The 19,306-nt window shown below is 42.0% G+C and overlaps 1 protein-coding gene across 1 annotated transcript; it reads right to left on the bottom strand.

The window, feature by feature from the left end:
* Positions 1 to 378: 378 nt before the first annotated feature.
* Positions 379 to 18,878, bottom strand: LOC145860825 (von Willebrand factor A domain-containing protein 5B1). The gene is made up of 10 exons (XM_082961507.1): positions 18,733 to 18,878; positions 18,354 to 18,515; positions 17,871 to 18,093; positions 16,881 to 17,038; positions 16,506 to 16,637; positions 13,475 to 13,599; positions 10,894 to 11,070; positions 7,421 to 7,531; positions 6,718 to 6,920; positions 379 to 475 (listed from the first exon to the last, which is right to left on the bottom strand). Exons 1-10 carry the CDS (start codon positions 18,869 to 18,871, stop codon positions 379 to 381), a joined length of 1,527 nt encoding a protein of 508 aa, XP_082817633.1. The 5' UTR covers positions 18,872 to 18,878.
* Between the last annotated feature and the right edge of the window lie 428 nt (positions 18,879 to 19,306).

The following is a 19,306-nucleotide window of genomic DNA, read 5'->3' as shown; positions in this document are numbered from 1 at the left end:
ATATTGTTATTCATTCCTTTACACTTGTGTGTATAAGGTAGTTGTTGTGAAATTGTTAGGTTAGATTACGTGTTAGATATTACTACATGGTCGAAACTAGAAGCACAAGCATTTCGCTACACTCGCATTAACATCTGCTAACCATGTGTATGTGACAAATACATTTTTATTTGATTTGATTTGAGTTTATCATTTAACATTTATATTTTCAAAAACATGCCCTTTTGTCACTGGTGAATTACAGTAAACATTATTAAAAACTATGTAGAACATATGGGCAGTTGGTTGTATTTAGATCAAGCGAACAGTCTTTTATCTAAATCTAATGGTGCACCTGTGCAGCAACGCACCAGAGGAATGTAGTCTTTGTTCTCGTTCTCACTCTCCCCCACAGAGTCGCTGGTTTTGCCTGTGTGAGCGAAACATGAAGCCCCTGGCGGCCCGGGTCAGGAGTCTCGTCCGGTTGAGAGTCAGCCTGTAGAGGAGAGGAGAGGGATGCAACACCTCGAGTTCAACTTTACCTTTCATTCATTACCATTTGTGAGTACAAGTACATTCATTGGAATTTCTCTGCGACGTAAAGGAGCATACACAGCCCTTATTATGGTCTTACCATAACCCTGCCATTTTCAGCACATACATATAGCTCAATAAAATAACAACTGAACTCAATAAACACCAAATGCCTCTTCCGTTTGTTATTTCATGACAAAAAAGGACGCTCCAGGATAAGTGGTCAATGCAAATGTTAAGATCTTTCCATCAATAGAACTCAATAGCATCATAAAGAATATAATGGACCTCAAGGACACTGGCACACAGTGAAGTGGTTTTCATTTTGTTAAAGGGTGGGAAAAGGGCAATTTTTCCTCACACTGAGCAATGCATGAATGGTGCCGAGCGGACAAAAGCACCTGACTGGTAATGTGTGCCTCAGAGATAAAGGTGATATTGGGGTGAGGTGAAGAAAGGAGATGTATAAAGGATTCTGTTGAGCTGTGTTGTTATTAAAGCTCTACCTCCTCACAGAGTAATTATAGACCTCTCTCTAAACTTATTTTTTTTATCCAAGATTTTTGAAAAAGTTGTCATCAAGCAAATGGTGGCTTGTTTGAGTATGAACAACTTATTTGAAAAATGTAAGTCAGGCTTGCACTCACTTCACAGCACAGACACTGATTTATTGAAAGTCAGTAATGACCTTCTGTTGGCTGCTGATGACAGTGAAAGCTATATTGTAGTTATTTTGGATCTCAGTGCCGCGTTTGATACTATTGATCATACTGTAACATCCTTGTTGACCAGCTGGAGAGGTGGGTGGGAATCTCCAGCGTTGCCCTCGACTGGTTCAGGTCATATCTATGACCTGAACCAGTCATTTCTCAGTGAGCATGGGTGGTTCAGTATTGTCCCCAGCACCTATTCACTATGATGTCCCTCAGGGGTCAATTCTGGGCCACATCCTTTTTTCCCCTGTACATGCTTCCCCTTGGTGACATCATCCGCAATCATTGTCACGCAAATCCAATGCAAGTCAATGGTACCTATATTAAACATTTTTGTGCTTCATCTAAAAGTATTTAAAATTGATGTGTAGTTCAACAGTCACTTATTGAGATTTAGATTTTTTTAATAGCTGTTCTAACATAAGAGACATCATATGGATTACTTTATTCCTGCTGTGGAGATTGCATCACAAAACCCTCTGTTATTATAAATAACAATAAACTGTGGTCACTAAGCCTATCATGTACCCTCTCCAGAATATACAGTGAGCTCCAAAAGTATTGGGACTGCGACATATTTTTGGTTGTTTTGGCTCTGTACTCCAGCACCTTGAATTTGAAATGATACAATGACTATGAGGTTAAAGTGCAGACTGTCAGATTTAATTTGAGGGTATTTTCATTCATAACGGGTGCATAATCCCCCCATTCTAGGGGACCAAAAGTATTGGAACAAATTCACTTATATGTGTATTAAAGTAGCCAAAAGTTTAGTATTTGGTCCCATATTCCTAGCACACAATAACATCATCAAGCTGTGACTTGTTGGATCTATTTGTTGTTTGTTTTAGTTGTGTTTCAGATTATTTTGTGCCCCAGTAGAAATGAATGGTAAATAATGTATTGTGTAATTTTAGAGTCACTTTTATGGTAAATAAGAATCGAATATGTTTCTAAACATTTCTATATTCATGTGGATGCTACCATGATTACAGATAATCATACCCCCAAGACATGCTTACCTCTCACCACAATAACAGGGCAGGTTAGGGAGGTATTTGTGCATCTGTAACATTCTTCATTATTCACGTGAAAACTTGAGTGTGCATAACTACCCCCCCCCCAAAAAAAAAAAATATGTCAATACTTTGTAGAGCCACAATTGCAGCAATTACAGCTGCAAGTCTCTTGGGGTATGTCTCTATAAGCTTGGCACATCTAGCCACTGGGATTTTTGCCCATTCTTCAAGGCAAAACTGCTCCAGCTCCTTCAAGTTGGATGGGTTCTGCTGGTGTACAGCAATCTTTAAGTCATACCGCAGATTCTAAATTGGATTGAGGTCTGGGCTTTGACTAGGCCATTCCAAGACATTTAAATGTTTCCCCTTAAACCACTCGAGTGTTGCTTAAGCAGTATGCTTAGGGTCATTGTCCTGCTGGAAGGTGAACCTCTGTCCCAGTCTCAAATCTCTGGAAGACTGAAACAGGTTTCCCTCAAGAATTTACCTGTATTTAGCACCATCCATCATTCCTTCAATTCTGACCAGTTTCCCAGTCCCTGCCGATGAAGAACATCCCCACAGCATGATGCTGCCACCACCATGCTTCACTGTGGGGATGGTGTTCTCGGGGTGAGGATAGGTGTTGGGTTTGCGCCAGACATAGCGTTTTCCTTGATGGCCAAAAAGCTACATTTTAGTCTCATCTGACCAGAGTACCTTCTTCCATATGTTTGGGGAGTCTCCCACATGCCTTTTGGTGAACACCAAACGTGTTTGCTTATTTTTTTACTTAAGCAATGGCTTTTTTCTGGACACTCTTCAGTAAAGCCAAGCTCTGTGGAGTGTATAGCTTAAAGTGGTCCCATTGACAGATACTCCAATCTCCGCTGTGGAGCTTTGTAGCTCTTTCAGGGTTATCTTTGGTCTCTTTGTTGCCTCTCTGATTAATGCCCTCCTTGCCTGGTCCGTGAGTTTTGGTGGGCGACCCTGTCTTGGCAGGTTTGTTGTGGTGCCATATTCTTTCTATTTTTTAATTAAGGATTAAATGGTGCTCTGCGAGATGTTCAAAGTTTCTGATATTTTTTATAACCCAACCCTGATTTGTACTTCTCCACAACTGTATCCCTGACCTGTTTGAAGAGCTCCTTGGTCTTCATGGTGCCGCTTGCTTGGTAGTGCCCCTTGCTTAGTGGTGTTGCAGACTCTGGGGCCTTTCAGAACAGGTGTATATATACTGAGATCATGTGACAGATCATGTGACACTTAAATAAAGTCCACCTGTGTGCAATCTAACGAATTATGTGACTTCTGAAGGTAATTGGTTGCACCAGATCTTATTTAGGGGCTTCATAGCAAAAGGAGTATGCACCACTTTTCAGTTTTCTTTTAACAAGTTATTTTTTTCATTTCACTTCCCCAATTTGGACTATTTTGTGTATGTCCAATTCATGAAATCCAAATAAAAATCCAATTAAATTACAGGTTGTAACGCAACAAAATAGGAAAAGCACCAAGGGCTTTTACAAGGCACTGTATATATATATATATATAGATATATATAGATATATAGATATATATATATATATATATATATATATATATATATATATATAAGTTTGGACACCTACTCATTCAAGGGTTTTTCTTAATTTTGACTATTTTCTACATTGAAGAATAATAGCAAAGACATCAAAACTATGAAATAACATGGATACAATAAAAATAATCCTCCTCAATATACACACAATACCTCATCAGGGAGGTGACCAAGAACCTGATGGTCACACTGACAGAGCTCCAGAGTTCCTCTGTGGAGATGGGAGAACCATCCAGAAGGACAACCATCTCTGCAGCACTCCACCAATCAGGCCTTTATGGTAGAGTGGCCAGACGGAAGCCACTCCTCAGTAAAAGACACATGACAGCCCACTTGGAGTTTGCCAAAAGGCAGTTAAAGGAGTCTCAGACCATGATAATCAATATTCTCTATTCTTATGAAACTAAGATTGAACTCTTTGGCCTGAATACCAAGCGTCACGTCTGGAGGAAACCTGGCACCATCCCTACGGTGATGTATGGTCGTGGCAGCATCATGCTTTGGGGATGTTTTTCAGCTGGAAGACGAAGGTTCACCTTCCAACAGGTAAACGACCCTAAGCACACAGCCAAGACAACGCAGGAGTGGCTTCACGACAAGTCTCTGTCCTTGAGTTGCCCAGCCAGAGCCCAGACTTGAACCTGATCGAACATCTCTGGAAAGGCCTGAAAATAGCTGTGCAGAAACGCTCCCCATACAACCTGACAGAGATTGAGAGGATCTGCCTAAAAGAAGGGGAGAAACTCTTGTTTTTTAGAAACTCTTGTTTTTTATCAAATTAAAATGTAGTCTATAAAGATATTTCGAATGGCATATATTATATTATTTTTCAATTGAAGTTGAAATGTTTTAATGAAATATAGGCCTACTACTTCTATACTCTTATATTCTAATAAGTATTTTTACATTCATCAATCTTACAGTTTCTGATGCTCCTGATGTTTTTCAGAGGCAGGGACTGGGAGACTAGTCAGAATCGAGGGAAAGATGAACGGAGCAAAGTACAGAGAGATCCTTGATGAAAACCTGCTCCAGAGTGCTCAGGACCTCAGACTGGGGCAAAGGTTCACCTTCCAACAGGACAACAACCTTAAGCACACAGTGGCCCAGCCAGAGCCCGGACTTGAACCCAATCGAACAACTTTGGGGAGGCCTGAAAATAGCTGTGCAGCAACGCTCCCCATCCAACCTGACAGAGATGGAGAGGATCTGCCTAGAAGAAGGGAGAAACTCCCCAAATACAGGTGTGCCAAGCTTGTAGCATCATTCCCAAAAGACTCGAGGCTGTAATCTCTGCCAAAGGTGCTTCAACAAAGTACTGAGTAAAGGGTCTGAATACTTAAATGTAAATGTGACATTTCTGTTTTTTTATTTATTAGAATAGCAGAATAGCAGGAGACCCTATGAGCTGAACATAACAGTATGCCAGTGGAAGGGAGGACAGTAGCAGGAGACCCTATGAGCTGAACATAACAGTATGCCAGTGGAAGGGAGGACAGTATCAGGAGACCCTATGAGCTGAACATAACAGTATGCCAGTGGAAGGGAGGACAGTAGCAGGAGACCCTATGAGCTGAACATAACAGTATACCAGTGGAAGGGAGGACAGTAGCAGGAGACCCTATGAGCTGAACATAACAGTATGCCAGTGGAAGGGAGGACAGTATCAGGAGACCCTATGAGCTGAACATAACAGTATGTCAGTGGAAGGGAGGACAGTAGCAGGAGACCCTATGAGCTGAACATAACAGTATGCCAGTGGAAGGGAGGACAGTAGCAGGAGACCCTATGAGCTGAACATAACAGTATGCCGGTGGAAGGGAGGACAGTAGCAGGAGACCCTATGAGCTGAACATAACAGTATACCAGTGGAAGGGAGGACAGTAGCAGGAGACCCTATGAGCTGAACATAACAGTATGCCAGTGGAAGGGAGGACAGTAGCAGGAGACCCTATGAGCTGAACATAACAGTATGCCAGTGGAAGGGAGGACAGTATCAGGAGACCCTATGAGCTGAACATAACAGTATGTCAGTGGAAGGGAGGACAGTAGCAGGAGACCCTATGAGCTGAACATAACAGTATGCCAGTGGAAGGGAGGACAGTATCAGGAGACCCTATGAGCTGAACATAACAGTATGGCAGTGGAAGGGAGGACAGTATCAGGAGACCCTATGAGCTGAACATAACAGTATGGCAGTGGAAGGGAGGACAGTATCAGGAGACCCAACTGTGGTTTGTGAGTATTATGATTTCCCATTGTAGCCAATTCAGTTGCAGTAATTCCGTTACTGATTTTTGGGTAATTCAGTTACCAAGTTGGCAATGGAATTACGAGTTTTAATCACTTAATAATTCATAAACTATATTGATAGCATTAAATATAACTATGTCTACCATTACTTGTTACTTCTGTGAACTTTCATTATCCTCCCACCTCACAAGGGAGAGAAATGAGAAAATATCTTAAAGATATGTGGATTTTTGGTAATGGAATTTCAAGGCACAAGGCAATGTTTCTTAAACTTACAGAAGGCAGAACATTTGTTTTGATATTAGTGGGCAGGGGTCTCTACTTAAACATTATTGTGTTTTGAAGTATTTCTAATACTTTTTAATACTTTTTCTGGTAGATGCTATCTAAGACTCCTTTTTCTGTATGTTTATCCAGAAATCAAAGCCTTTACTTAAGATGGAAAATGGTTGGAAAATGTATCTTAATTTCCCCAAAATATAGACTCTTAGCTTTCATTTGACACCCACTTTAACATGCTCCTATGAACTTCACATGTTGGTGCTCATGGGATCTTTTACATGGAAATGCCATAATTTTGAATACGGTAGTCTATAGCAATTGGAGACAACAAAGTTAAGTAAGTTGATGGTGTGTTAACCTGGTGTAGCGGGCATGGCTGCGGACCAGCTCGATGACCTTCCCTGTGTTGCTGACGGCCCCATCTGTGAGCAGGAAGAGCATGCGTGGATGACCCGCGTGCATGGGCTGCCTCAGGATCCAGTTGAGTGGTGCCAGGATGTTAGTGCCACCCATGTCAGCTCGGATCTTCCTGATGTACTCACAAGCCATGGTTACTGTTTCCTGAAGCATGGAGACGACAGGGGAGAAGCATTTTACTAGTCTTGAGTCTCTTGTGACAGACACTTGTAGCTGCCCAGAGAAAAGACAGGGGGGAAGCATACTGTAGCAGCATTTATTATAATAATACACACAATAACATTTAGTCATCTAACAGAGGCAGACAAGTGTGTCTGTGAATTATACTCGTACTCCGACTACATTTACAGTTTACCTTTTTTGTCATATAGCAGACGCTCTTATCCAGAACGACTTACTGGAGTAATTAGGGTTAAGTGCCTTGCTCAAGGGCACATCAACAGATTTTTCGAACCAGCTATTTTTTGGGTTACTGGCCCGCTGCTCTTAATCGCTATGCTACCGGTCACCCCTACCTGTACTACCTGTAGCTGTGAAATCTGTCACGCAAGATTAAGCATTTACTAATAGAGATTTTATCACTGACATGCAGTTCAATAATATTGACCTGAAAAAAGAAACACTATGTTCTGCTTGCCTCATACCTCATCATAGCTCTGACTGGTAGAAAACAGTGTTTTGAATGTGGAGCCAAAGCCGATGATGTTGAAGAGGCTGGCAGGCACAATGCTCTTCAGGATCACCACCATGGCATCCTGGGAACAGAACAGAAATGATGGAAACACAAGGTCAATACGAAGGAGAGGAGAATGAGAAAAGAGGGAAAGAGAGGGAGAGAGCTGGAAATGAAAAGGAAAAAGAACAAGACAGGCAGACAAGGCGGTCAATCTTTAAGACACTCTCTAACAACCAGCCTTGTTCACCTGGCTGCAAGTGTTATTCTTGACCTTTAAACATTTTCGGCTGCGGCAGTATGACCAGATTACAACTTTATCTCCATCTTCTCTGTCAGCAGGCTAGTTACTATACACTGGAGAGTGTCTTTGTGGTGCACTAGAGAAGTGCAACATAATCCATTGTGTTATTATTATTATTATTATCATCTCTGTGTGACAGAGGGACGGGCCAGTGTATTATTAGAAAGAGTATGCACAATAACAACCATTCATTTCAAGTTTGGCTGTAATCATATTTCACTGTATTATGCAGTTTTTTTACACCAAATTGTGTATTTAATACACTTTCTTTGTGAATGTTTCATTTATTTATGACTGAATCAAAGTTTATTGGTCATTTCAAGAACAGAAAGTGTCTTTAAGTGCAGTCGCAAAAACCATCAAGCGTTATGATGAAACTGACTCTCATGAGGACCTCCACAGGAAAAGAAGACACAGAGTTACCTCTGCTGCAGAAGATAAGTTGATTAGAGTTACCAGCCTCAGAAATTGCAGCCCAAATAAATGCTTCACAGTGTTGAAGTAACAGACACATCTCAACATCAACTGTTCAAAGGAGACTGCGTGAATCAGGCCTTCATGGTCGAATTGTTGCAAAGAAACCACTACTAAAGGACACCAATCAGAAGAAGAGACTTGATTGGGCAAAGAAACACGATCAATGGATATTAGACCGGTGGAAATCTGTCCTTTGATCTGATGAGTCAAAATTTGAGATTTTTGGTTCCAACCGCCGTGTCTTTGTGAGACGCAGAGTAGGTGAAAGGATGATCTCCACATGTGTGGTTCCCATCGTGATGCATGGAGGAGGAGGTGTGATGGTGCTTTGCTGGTGCCACTGTCAGTGATTTTTGTATTTTATTCAAGGCACACTTAACCAGCATGGCTACCACAGCAGCGATACGCCATCCCACCTGGTTTGCGCTTAGTGGGACTATCATTTGTTTTCAACAGGACAATCACCCAACACACCTCCAGGCTATGTAAGGGCTAATTGAACAAGAAGGAGAGGGATGGAGTGCTGCATCAGATGACCTGGCCTCCACAATCACCCAACCTCAACCCAATTGAGATAGTTTGAGATGAGGTGGACCGCAGAGTGAAGGAAAAGCAGCCAACAAGTGCTCAGCGTATGTGGGAACTCCTTCAAGACTATTGGAAAAGCATTCCAGGTGAAGCTGGTTGAGAGAATGCCAAGAGTGTGCAAAGCTGTCATCAAGGCAAAGGGTGGCTACTTTGAATAATCTCATACTGCATACTGTTTTGCCCATTTACCCTCTGAACGGCACACCTACACAATCCATATTTCAATTGTCTCAAGGCTTAAAAATCCTTCTTAAACCTATCTACTCCCCTTCATCTACACTGATTGAAATGGATTTAACAGGTGACATCAATAATATCATAGCTTTATCTGAATTCACCTGGTCAGTCTATGTCATGTTTTGTACACTCGGTGTATAATGGTGAAGAGAAATGAAATCCCGTAATTTGTTGCTATGACAAAAAGTTGACAGAAATTACATGATTTCCTTTCTTTTACTCTTTAAAATAAAGAAATACAACCCTCCTCTGACCCACTGAGTAACAGTAATGGCATTTTCTCTGTCATAAAGCATGCACGTACGAAGCACTTGTTATATGTAATGGACTTTCTTCATGACATGCAGCAATACAGAGAAAGTGGATAGAGAATGTTATAGCAGAGATTGATTAGAGAGTCAGCTCACAGGAAACTTCAATGCTTTTTGTCAATTTGAAGTCGTTGTGTCATAGAAAATCTCCACTGTTCTTTCTCCCATTTTCAAAGGTGCAATCAAATTGGTGCTCGCTAGCATTTTGGGGTCGCTGGCATTTTGGTGTCATAGAAATCTCTCTTTCTCCTTATATTCAGTCAAAGATGCTATCAAATTGGGGCCTGGCATTTTGGGGGAGTTTCTGGCAGATCAAAGAAACCGAGGAGAAATTATTTCATCATCATCGGTCTGACCTGGCCGATCCCCCCTCAGGAGAGTGAAAAGATTTGTCATGGGTCCTCAGATCCTCAAAAGATTTTACAGCTGCACCCGAGAGCATCCTGACGGCTGCATCACTGCCTGGTATGGCAACTGCTTTTCCTCCAACCGCAAGGCACTACAGAGGGTAGTGCGTAAGGCCCAGTACATCATCGGGGCCAAGCTTCCTGCCATCCAGGACCTCTATACCAGGCGGTGTCAGAGGAAGGCCCTAAAAATCGTCAAAGACTCCAGCCACACTAGTCATAGACTGTTCTCTCTGCTACCGCACGGCAAGCGGTACCGGAGCGCCAAGTCTAGGTCCAAGAGGCTTCTAAACACCTTCTACCCCCAAGCCATTAGACTCCTGAACAGCTAATCAAATGGCTACACAGACTATTTGCACTCCCCCACTACACTGCTGCTACTCTCTGTTATTATCTATGCATAGCCACTTCAACAACCCTACCTGCATGTACATAATTATCACCGGTGCCCCTGCACATTGTTACATTGACTCTGTACCAGTACCCCCTGTATATAGCCCTGCTATTGTTATTTACTGCTGCTCTTTAAAAAAAAAAAAATCTTATCTCTTACTTTAAAAAAAAAATTGTTTTAGGTATTTTCGTAAAACTGCATCATCGGTTAAGGGCTTGTAAGCATTTCACTGTAAGGTCTACACCTGTTGTATTCGGCGCATGTGACAAATACAATTTGATTTAATTTGATTTAAGTCAGGCTTTGGGGTGTCAGAGGGAGAGGAAGCCCATCTCTCCCCAATCAGAAGATTTCTGAGTATGAGTCACGCTGCCCTGCTGTGCGTGACAGACCAACAGGGGTTAGTCAAACATCACCACTCTCAGCCCAGTCCAATCATGTAACATTACAGTCAGATGCACTGGAAATAAAGGCTGAGCTGAGAGGAGTTTCCATTGACCATTCCATCAAATGACCAGTGAGTCATTGAGTCATTAATAGCACATCTTACATATCTAATTAGTAAACTATGTTATTCCTTCATAATTCATTCCATTACTTTAGTTGCCCTTAAGTCTCCATCCTCCAGGTTTAGTTTTGCCAAACTTCTCAGTTCATTATGTTTATGCCCTTATTAAGAATAGATTACAAATGGGTTTTCAATGTGTTATGAAGTCATGACAGTACCTTGACACAGCTGATGTTGACCCCGCTCATGCTCCCACTGCGGTCGATGAGGAAGATAAACTCTCCATGCACCTTCCTCAGGTCAGAGGTCATGGACTTGAGGTCTGGGCAGAAGTTGAGCATAACCGCAGGGTTGTGGAGGATGTCCTTGTGGAGACGCTTACGAATGATATCCACCTTCATTTGGCCACATGGTCAGAGCATAACATGGTGAGAGGATAACATGGTCAGAGGATAACATGGTCAGACAATAACATGGTCCGAGCATAACATGGTGAGAGGATAACATGGTCAGAGCATAACATGGTGAGAGGATAACATGGTCAGAGGATAACATGGTCAGAGGATAACATGGTCAGACAATAACATGGTCAGAGCATAACATGGTGAGAGGATAACATGGTCAGAGCATAACATGGTGAGATGATAACATGGTGAGAGGATAACATGGTCAGAGCATAACATGGTGAGAGCATAACATGGTGAGAGGATAACATGGTCAGAGGATAACATGGTGAGAGGATAACATGGTCAGACAATAACATGGTCAGAGCATAACATGGTGAGAGGATAACATGGTCAGAGCATAACATGGTGAGAGCATAACATGGTGAGAGGATAACATGGTCAGAGCATAACATGGTGAGAGGATAACATGGTCAGAGCATAACATGGTGAGAGGATAACATGGTCAGAGGATAACATGGTGAGATGATAACATGGTCAGAGGATAACATGGTCAGACAATAACATGGTCAGAGCATAACATGGTGAGAGGATAACATGGTCAGAGCATAACATGGTGAGAGGATAACATGGTCAGAGGATAACATGTTCAGACAATAACATGGTCAGAGCATAACATGGTGAGAGGATAACATGGTCAGAGCATAACATGGTGAGATGATAACATGGTCAGACAATAACATGGTCAGAGCATAACATGGTGAGAGGATAACATGGTCAGAGCATAACATGGTGAGAGGATAACATGGTCAGAGGATACAGTAAGAAAATGATTAAATAAAGAGAATGAGATCCCAATCACATCATGCAAGCTTTGCATAAGAGCCATATTCACATACAGCAATGACTTTGTACATGTCATTTTTTATACATATCTTGCATATCACATCTGATAAGAAAAGCATTATAATTTTATTAAAATGAGCTATAGCTCTACAAGGCAGCGTTCCGCTAAACTACAACACAGCTGTTTCCTTCATGCTAAGATCCATTAGATACGTAGATCTAACACTAAAATATTCTCCATACGGAACGTTTTTGAGAAGCTGATTTCAGCTATGCTTCTTAAATAAAAATGTATAATTCAAGGAAATTACGGTTGGAAATTTGTTTTGAATGAGACCCAAATGATTTGAAAGAGAAAGGACACTCAATCAACTGGTGCATGTGTTCTTGCAGGTAGAAATTCCAAGCAGAACACTGAGGACTTTTTGTGGTTTCCATAGTAACCCCTTTTTATCCCACACATCATTTAGGCTAAGTGTCCTCTCTCTCCCTCCCATTGAGGTCTACTGGTCACTTAAGGATGTAATTGTATCTACCACAGTAGTGCCATTCAGACATGTGGAGAATAAGGTACAATCTGTACCGACACGATTTCACCTCAAGAAAAAGAATAAACTCACCATTCAAACAACACACTTTAACTCCAATGTGTATCATTCATGTGTGGTTTTAAAATGATCTCAGATAGGTTGAAATAAATAAATTGCTTTCATATAATAATAATGGACACAGGAATACTGGAAAGGACTACTAATACAGGCCAAACCAGGTCTAACAAATCACACAAAACTGGCAAAAGGTGTGGATACGCAGCCCTTACAAAAAATAATTGCAGTCAGAGTGCAGTATAACTGCAGTACACTGTAGTATGACTGTAGTTAGTGTGCAGTATACCTGCAGTATACTGTAGTATAACTGCAGTACACTAGTATAACTGTAGTTAGCGTTCAGAATAACTGCAGTACACTGTAGTATAACTGCAGTACACTAGTATAACTCTAGTTAGCGTTCAGAATAACTGCAGTACACTGTAGTACAACTGTAGTCAGTGTGCAGTACAACTGCAGTACACTGTTGTATAACTGTAGTCAGAGTGCAGTATGACTGCTGTACACTGTAGTATAACTGTAGTCAGTGCGCAGTATAACTGCAGTATACTTCAAGTACTGCGGCCAAAATAACAGTTTATTTTGCAGTATAACTGCAGTTACAGTGCAGTATAACTGCAGTTCAACTGCAGTACATTGCAATTATTCTGCAATTACTGCAATCCAATTTCTGCAATCCAAAACACCACAGTCGACTGCAGTTACTGCACTTTTACTTTAGTTTCAAAACTGCTATCTTTTCTTATAAGAGAGGTCTCATTATCTGTTGTTATTGAATATTCATGATGCTATATGCTTTTCTGCTCTAATTATAAGCAGCCTCTTGCCATTTTACAAAGCCTCTTTAATCTATATTAGTCCTCTCAGATAGCTGCCTCTTTGTCACTCAATAAGGCTACTGGGTAAGACGCAGATCACATCAGATCAGATGCAGCACTCACTTTATTTTCATTACTGGAGTCCTTCTTGATGGCCTTGATGTAGTCACTCTTCCCTGTGAGGTATTCATCGTACTCCTCCAGTGTCATGTCTCCATCCTCAATCAGCACAAGAGGCAGATGAGGATCTAGTAGGAAACAATGGGCACTAGACTAATATGGTACAGTATCACCTTGACAACAAGCAGGTTTCAGTACAAGCCATAACACTGATAGAAGGGTACAATACGCAATTCCTGCAAACACCTGTCAGAGAAAAGGCAGATGTGGCCAAGTAGTATATATTTCTGTCACAGACTAATCTCGGTTAAACCATAACTAAAGCCTTACGTAATTGGTTAGGTGCTCAATTAAGTTCTGGGTGTTAAAAGAAGTGATAGAACGAGGAGCGGAACCGTAACGAAGAGCTCCTCCCACTCTCTTTGCAAGTTACGGGCAAGTCTATGGGCCAAATGTCCCCTCCCCTACCAAAATAAAAACAATTCTAATACTTGCGAAATCGTGATTTATCCTGAGCACAGGAACTAATGCTGCTTGTTATCTCACGCATCCCGTTTTACCATGACAGATATATGGTACCATTTATGCTTACGTAGTCTGTCCATGAGTGATTCAGCTATGATCAGACTGAGGTCCCTCTTGGATTTTGATTCCAGAGAAATGCTATTGTTGTCAAGTCATATGCCAGCTCCACTACTGTGATTGAAAGTGCTTTGCTATTTTCTGCTCATATTCTTCTCTCCACAGGCATCCCTCAATACATCTCTCTGCAGTGAAGTTCATGGCGAGCTGTTTTTATTGACCATTTAGTAAATCAAGCTTTTGATGAAAACCGTCCAACAATCACTTTTCTAAATCATTTTAAGTTAATTTCACTATACAAAAACTGAGGGAAAACTGCTTCCGGCAAGTACTCCATACATCTCTCTATTGCCTTGGCCATCTGGTTGTGCTCAGCAGTCTCCTTGATGAGATTAAAACCCCAGTCCCACAGTGGACTGAATTGAATTGCATAGCAAGCCACTGGCCCCAGGGGCGTTTGTAAACAAAGCCATCTCTTTAGAGCCTTATTGGACAAGCAATCTGGGGACCCATTCCTGCCTCTGGAAGACAACTGGTCCAGGCAGAGATTAAGACAACCAGGAGAGGACTAAGATAGAGAAAGAGAGAGAAGGGGGGGTGGGGGTTTAAAGAAAGAGAGAGAGAAGAAAGTAAGGATAGAGAGAGATATATATATACAGTATATACTGTATATATACACTACAGGTCAAAAGTTTTATAACACCTACTCATTCAAGGTTTTTCTTTATTTTTACATTGTAGAATAATAGTTTAGACATCAAAACTATGAAATAAAACATATAAAATCATGATAAGATAGCGCCGAAGAGGATGGATGACGTTTTACCAACTGTGCTATTTTGTTAGTTTTTCTGCGTTGTTTGTAACTTCTTTTTTTAAACTTATTTTGTATATAATGTTGCTGCTACCATCTCTTATGACCGAAAATAACTTCTGGACATCAGAACAGCGATTACTCACCTCGAACTGGAAGAAGCTTTTTCCTTTAATGAGTCCGACAATAAGGATATACTGCTTTCCCCGGAACAGGCCCAAATCCCTGTCATTTCCGTGAAGAAAAGACGGAGGAAAAAGGGTCGCAGGTCGGGCTGCCTTCTGAGAATCCGTAGGCAAACGAGTAAACTCCCACTGCCATCCGTTCAATTGGTTAACGTGCAATCATTGGAAAATAAAATGTATGACCTACGATTAAGATTATCCTACCAACGGGACATTAAAAACTGTAATATATTATGTTTCCTCGAGTCGTGGCTGAACGACGACACAGATAATTTAGAGCTGGCGGGATTTTCCATGCACCGGCAGAACAGAGAAGCTACGTCTGGTAAGACAAGGGGTGGGGGTGTCTGTCTATTTGTCAATAACAGCTGGTGCGCGATGTCTAATATTAAAGAAGTCTTGAGGTATTGCTCGCCTTATGATAAGCTGTAAACCACACTATCTACCAAGAGAGTTCTCATATATATTATTTGTAGCCGTCTATTTACCACCGCAGACCGATGCTGGCACTAAGACCGCACTCAACCAACTCTATAAGGCCATAAGCAAATAAGAAAATGCTCATCCAGAAGCGGCGCTCCTAGTGGCCGAGGACTTTAATGCAGGGAAACTTAAATCATGTTTACCACATTTCTACCAGCATGTCACATGTGCAGCCAGAGGGAAAAAAAAAACTCTAGACCACCTTTACTCCACACACAGAGACGCGTACAAAGCTCTCCCCCACCCTCCATTTGGCAAATCTGACCATAATTCTATCCTCCTGATTCCTGCTTACAAGCAAAAACTAAAGCAGGAAGTACCAGTGACTCGCTCAATATGGAAGTGGTCAGATGACGCAGATGCTATGCTACAGGACTGTTTTGCTAGCATAGACTGGAATATGTTCCGGGATTCATCCAATAGCGTTGAGGAGTATACCACCTCAGTCATCGGCTTCATCAATAAGTGCCTCAACGACATCATCCCCACAGTGACCGTACGTACATATCCCAACCAGAAGCCATGGATTACAGGCAACATCCGCATCGAGCTAAAGGCTAGAGCTGCCGCTTTCAAGGAGCGGGACACTAATCCGGACACTTATAAGAAATCCCGCTATGCCCTCAGGCGAAGGATGATGACTCAACTCCCGTGTGATCTGATTAACTGTCCACATATAAATAACAGGACGAATTGTTTGCAGTGGATAGTCAATGATTTTCCCACTAGCACTGACTTTGCTGATGAATACTTTGTTGAGGGAAAATGTACATGATACGATTGTGATGTGTCATTGTCTCACTTAGCTATCCAGTCGCTCTGTATAAGAGCATCTGCTAAATGACTAAAACATAAAATGTAACACTGGCCTATTCTGTGTATGTGATATTGTATTTGAAGAGGCATGAGTAATGGTAGTCCCTGGCAGGCTGAATGGTGAGTGGTGTGTCCACAACAGTACAGTACCCACCACTGGGGTAGATGATGATCTCCACAGGGCAGTCGTAAGTGTACTTGTCAGCCAGTGTGATGACGACGCTGGTAGCTGAGCGGGCCAGGGGGTCTGCGTCGGCCCGGATGGCATGAGAGGGGCTTTCCACACCTGCACAAAGACACCTATAAAGCATCTACAGTGTAGAATAAACAGTGGAATCACATGAAAATACTAGAAAAAGATATCCCAAAAAAACTCAAATGAATCTTGTTTGTGTGAACAGAGGTAGCTTTGTACTCATAGAGGAAAGATGCCTATTGGTAATCCAAGTCACTGTTGGTCAGTGGAACATAAATTGTATTATAATACAAATAAACTGCAACGTGTAGATGGTTGTATGTTGTGTCTGACCTGCAAGGAGATACGGGGCTCTGATCTCCAGCTGGAAGCTAAACTCATAGTCAATGGAGTTGATGGCCTCTTCCTCCAGCAGCTGGGCCATGTACAGCTGGGGGGTGATAGGAGTCTGCTTATTTGGATCCAGGGCACAATTATGCCTGCTGTCCCTCCTGTGCCAGAAAATACCACAATAGAAAATCCTAGTCATTTAATTCAAAGTCTTGTTGTCACATCTACTCCTGCTCCTCCCCTCCGGCTTCAACGTTGCCGGTTTACTAACCACTGGTCCTGGGAACCATCATTACGCCGACCTGGCATTCATCATTAAGCACACCTGGACTCCATTACCTCACTCATTACCTCCCCTTTATCTGACACTCCCTTTGGTTCTTTCCCCAGGCATTATTGTTTCTGTTGTTCATGTCTAGACGCTGCTCCTACGTTGTATCGTTCCATGTTTGTTATATTAAACTTGCCACCTGCACCTGCTTCTTGACTCCCAGCGTCTACGTTACACTTGTCCACCAATCGGCTATCTCTCTGTCTGTGTTATTATTATTATTTTTAATTTAACCTTTATTTAACTAGGCAAGTCAGTTAAGAACACATTCTTATTTACAATGACGGCCTACACCGGCCAAACCCGGAAGACGCTGGGCCAATTGTGCGCCGCCCAATCATGGGACTCCCAATCACGGCCGGTTGTGATACAGCCTGGATTTGAACCAGGGTGTCTGTAGTGACACCTCGAGCACTGAGATGCAGTGCCTTAGACCGCTGCGCCACTCGGGAACCCAACATTTGAAATAATTGATGTCTGATGCAGGCATGCTGTGAATAACTTAACCTCCAAGTTAACAGTTAAAGTTAAAGTTTCCTTTAAAGATCAAAATGGCACCATAGAGTTTTGATTTGGACAAGATAGCATTGACATTCAGCTGTGGCACAGTGGTGACATTCAGTTGTGGTTATGATGATGACACTCTGTCACGGTATTCTTACGCTCTGTTGTGGAAGTTTGGGGAGAGTCCCTGCTCCTCGTTGATGGTCCTCTGGACCCTGGGGGTGCACACGGTGGGTGAGGTGACCCGGATACCCCCGTTGGGCAGGGTGGGCAGCTCAGAGGAGGTGCTGACCAACACGTTGACTGTCTCCAGAGGGGGGATGACCCCTAGGTTCACCACCAACACTGTCCTCTCCAAGTCCTCATCCAGCACAATATGTCCTGGAATACCATAGCAGAACAACTCACATAAATGGTAATGTTTTGTATTTTTCTGAGAAATATTATCCTTATTGATTGGACTAGAAATCAAGATAGTTGGACCCAAAACCACTAGCCTGGTCTCTGTTTGTGCTGTCTTTCCATCTCCTATTGTCATTGTCACACGAATGACCATAGGAGTTGGCAAGACAGTGCAAACAGATCTGGGACCAAACTACACAACGACTGACCACAGCACTTCACACGAGACCCATCCTTACCACTGCCACTCTGAAGGGCACCATTAGTTGGAGTGCAGCAATCAAAGTAACAGTCATCAATCTTGGACTTGTCTTTGATTTGCACAGTTATTATCTGGTTGGAGATCATAGCTTCAAATCCCACCACAGTAGAGCATTCTTCCAGCGGGTAAATGAAGACACCTACATCAAATACAGTTAACATTAACCAGAGACAAACAGGCAATTAAGTAAAAACTAACTAAAAGTAATGATTGATATTGAGAAGCACTGTGGAAGCTCTGGAGACAAGAGACAAGGGAAGGAAATTCAAAATCATAATTCTAAACACACTTGTATAAGGCCCCCAGAGAATGTTCATGATAACTTTTATATTTGTAATAACAAATGAGGTTCTCACCCTCAATAGGATTATCCTCGAAGTTATTGTAGGTCATGGATGCTGTCAGGGCCAGGGTGTAACCTCTGACACAGGAAGTGATCTCGCAGACACTGAGAGGCAGAGCATTCTGACTCCCCTTGTTGATCAGGCCTGGCATGGTGAGTTTCTTTTCGTTGCCAATCATAGACAGAGGGTAAAAAACATAATGTTCAGAATCTTTTTGAATAACTTGTACAATAATTCAACAAACAAGCAAACATCAGTATAAGTCTAGCTCTGACATCCTTACCCTTGCATTGTTGTCCAGCAATAACATCAAAGACAACAGTCAGGACCTTTTTAGTGCCTTTGAAATAGAATCATGTCTTTTGCTGTCCAGAATTCTGATCAGCAAAAACTTTACATCCCTGCAGAGCAGGCCCAGACAATAAAACCTCAGGAGAATTCAAACTATCAGTTCAGTCATTGCATGCTTAGACTATGCTTAGACTACAAAGGCGATTGGTGAAAATGAAAACAAAAACATTAGAGAGAGATTTTTTTTATGTAGTATGGTTGGGGGCCTCTGATCTACTGTACATGCAAGGCAAAG

This window comes from Salmo salar, chromosome 15, assembly GCF_965601325.2.
Source record: "Salmo salar chromosome 15, fSalSal1, whole genome shotgun sequence".
Lineage (NCBI taxonomy): Eukaryota > Metazoa > Chordata > Actinopteri > Salmoniformes > Salmonidae > Salmo > Salmo salar.
The sequence above is the reverse complement of the archived record's forward strand: the minus strand, read 5'-3'. Positions and strand labels throughout refer to the sequence as shown.

Coding starts and splice junctions, on each gene's coding strand:
- LOC145860825 (XM_082961507.1), bottom strand. CDS start 18,871: ATGCCAGGCCTGATCAACAAGGGGAGTCAGAATGCTCTGCCTCTCAGT. Junction 13,600..16,505: donor GATCATCATCTACCCCAGTG/GTGGGTACTGTA, acceptor GTTTCCTACTAG/ATCCTCATCTGCCTCTTGTG. Junction 7,532..10,893: donor TCAACATCAGCTGTGTCAAG/GTACTGTCATGA, acceptor TTCTGTTCCCAG/GATGCCATGGTGGTGATCCT.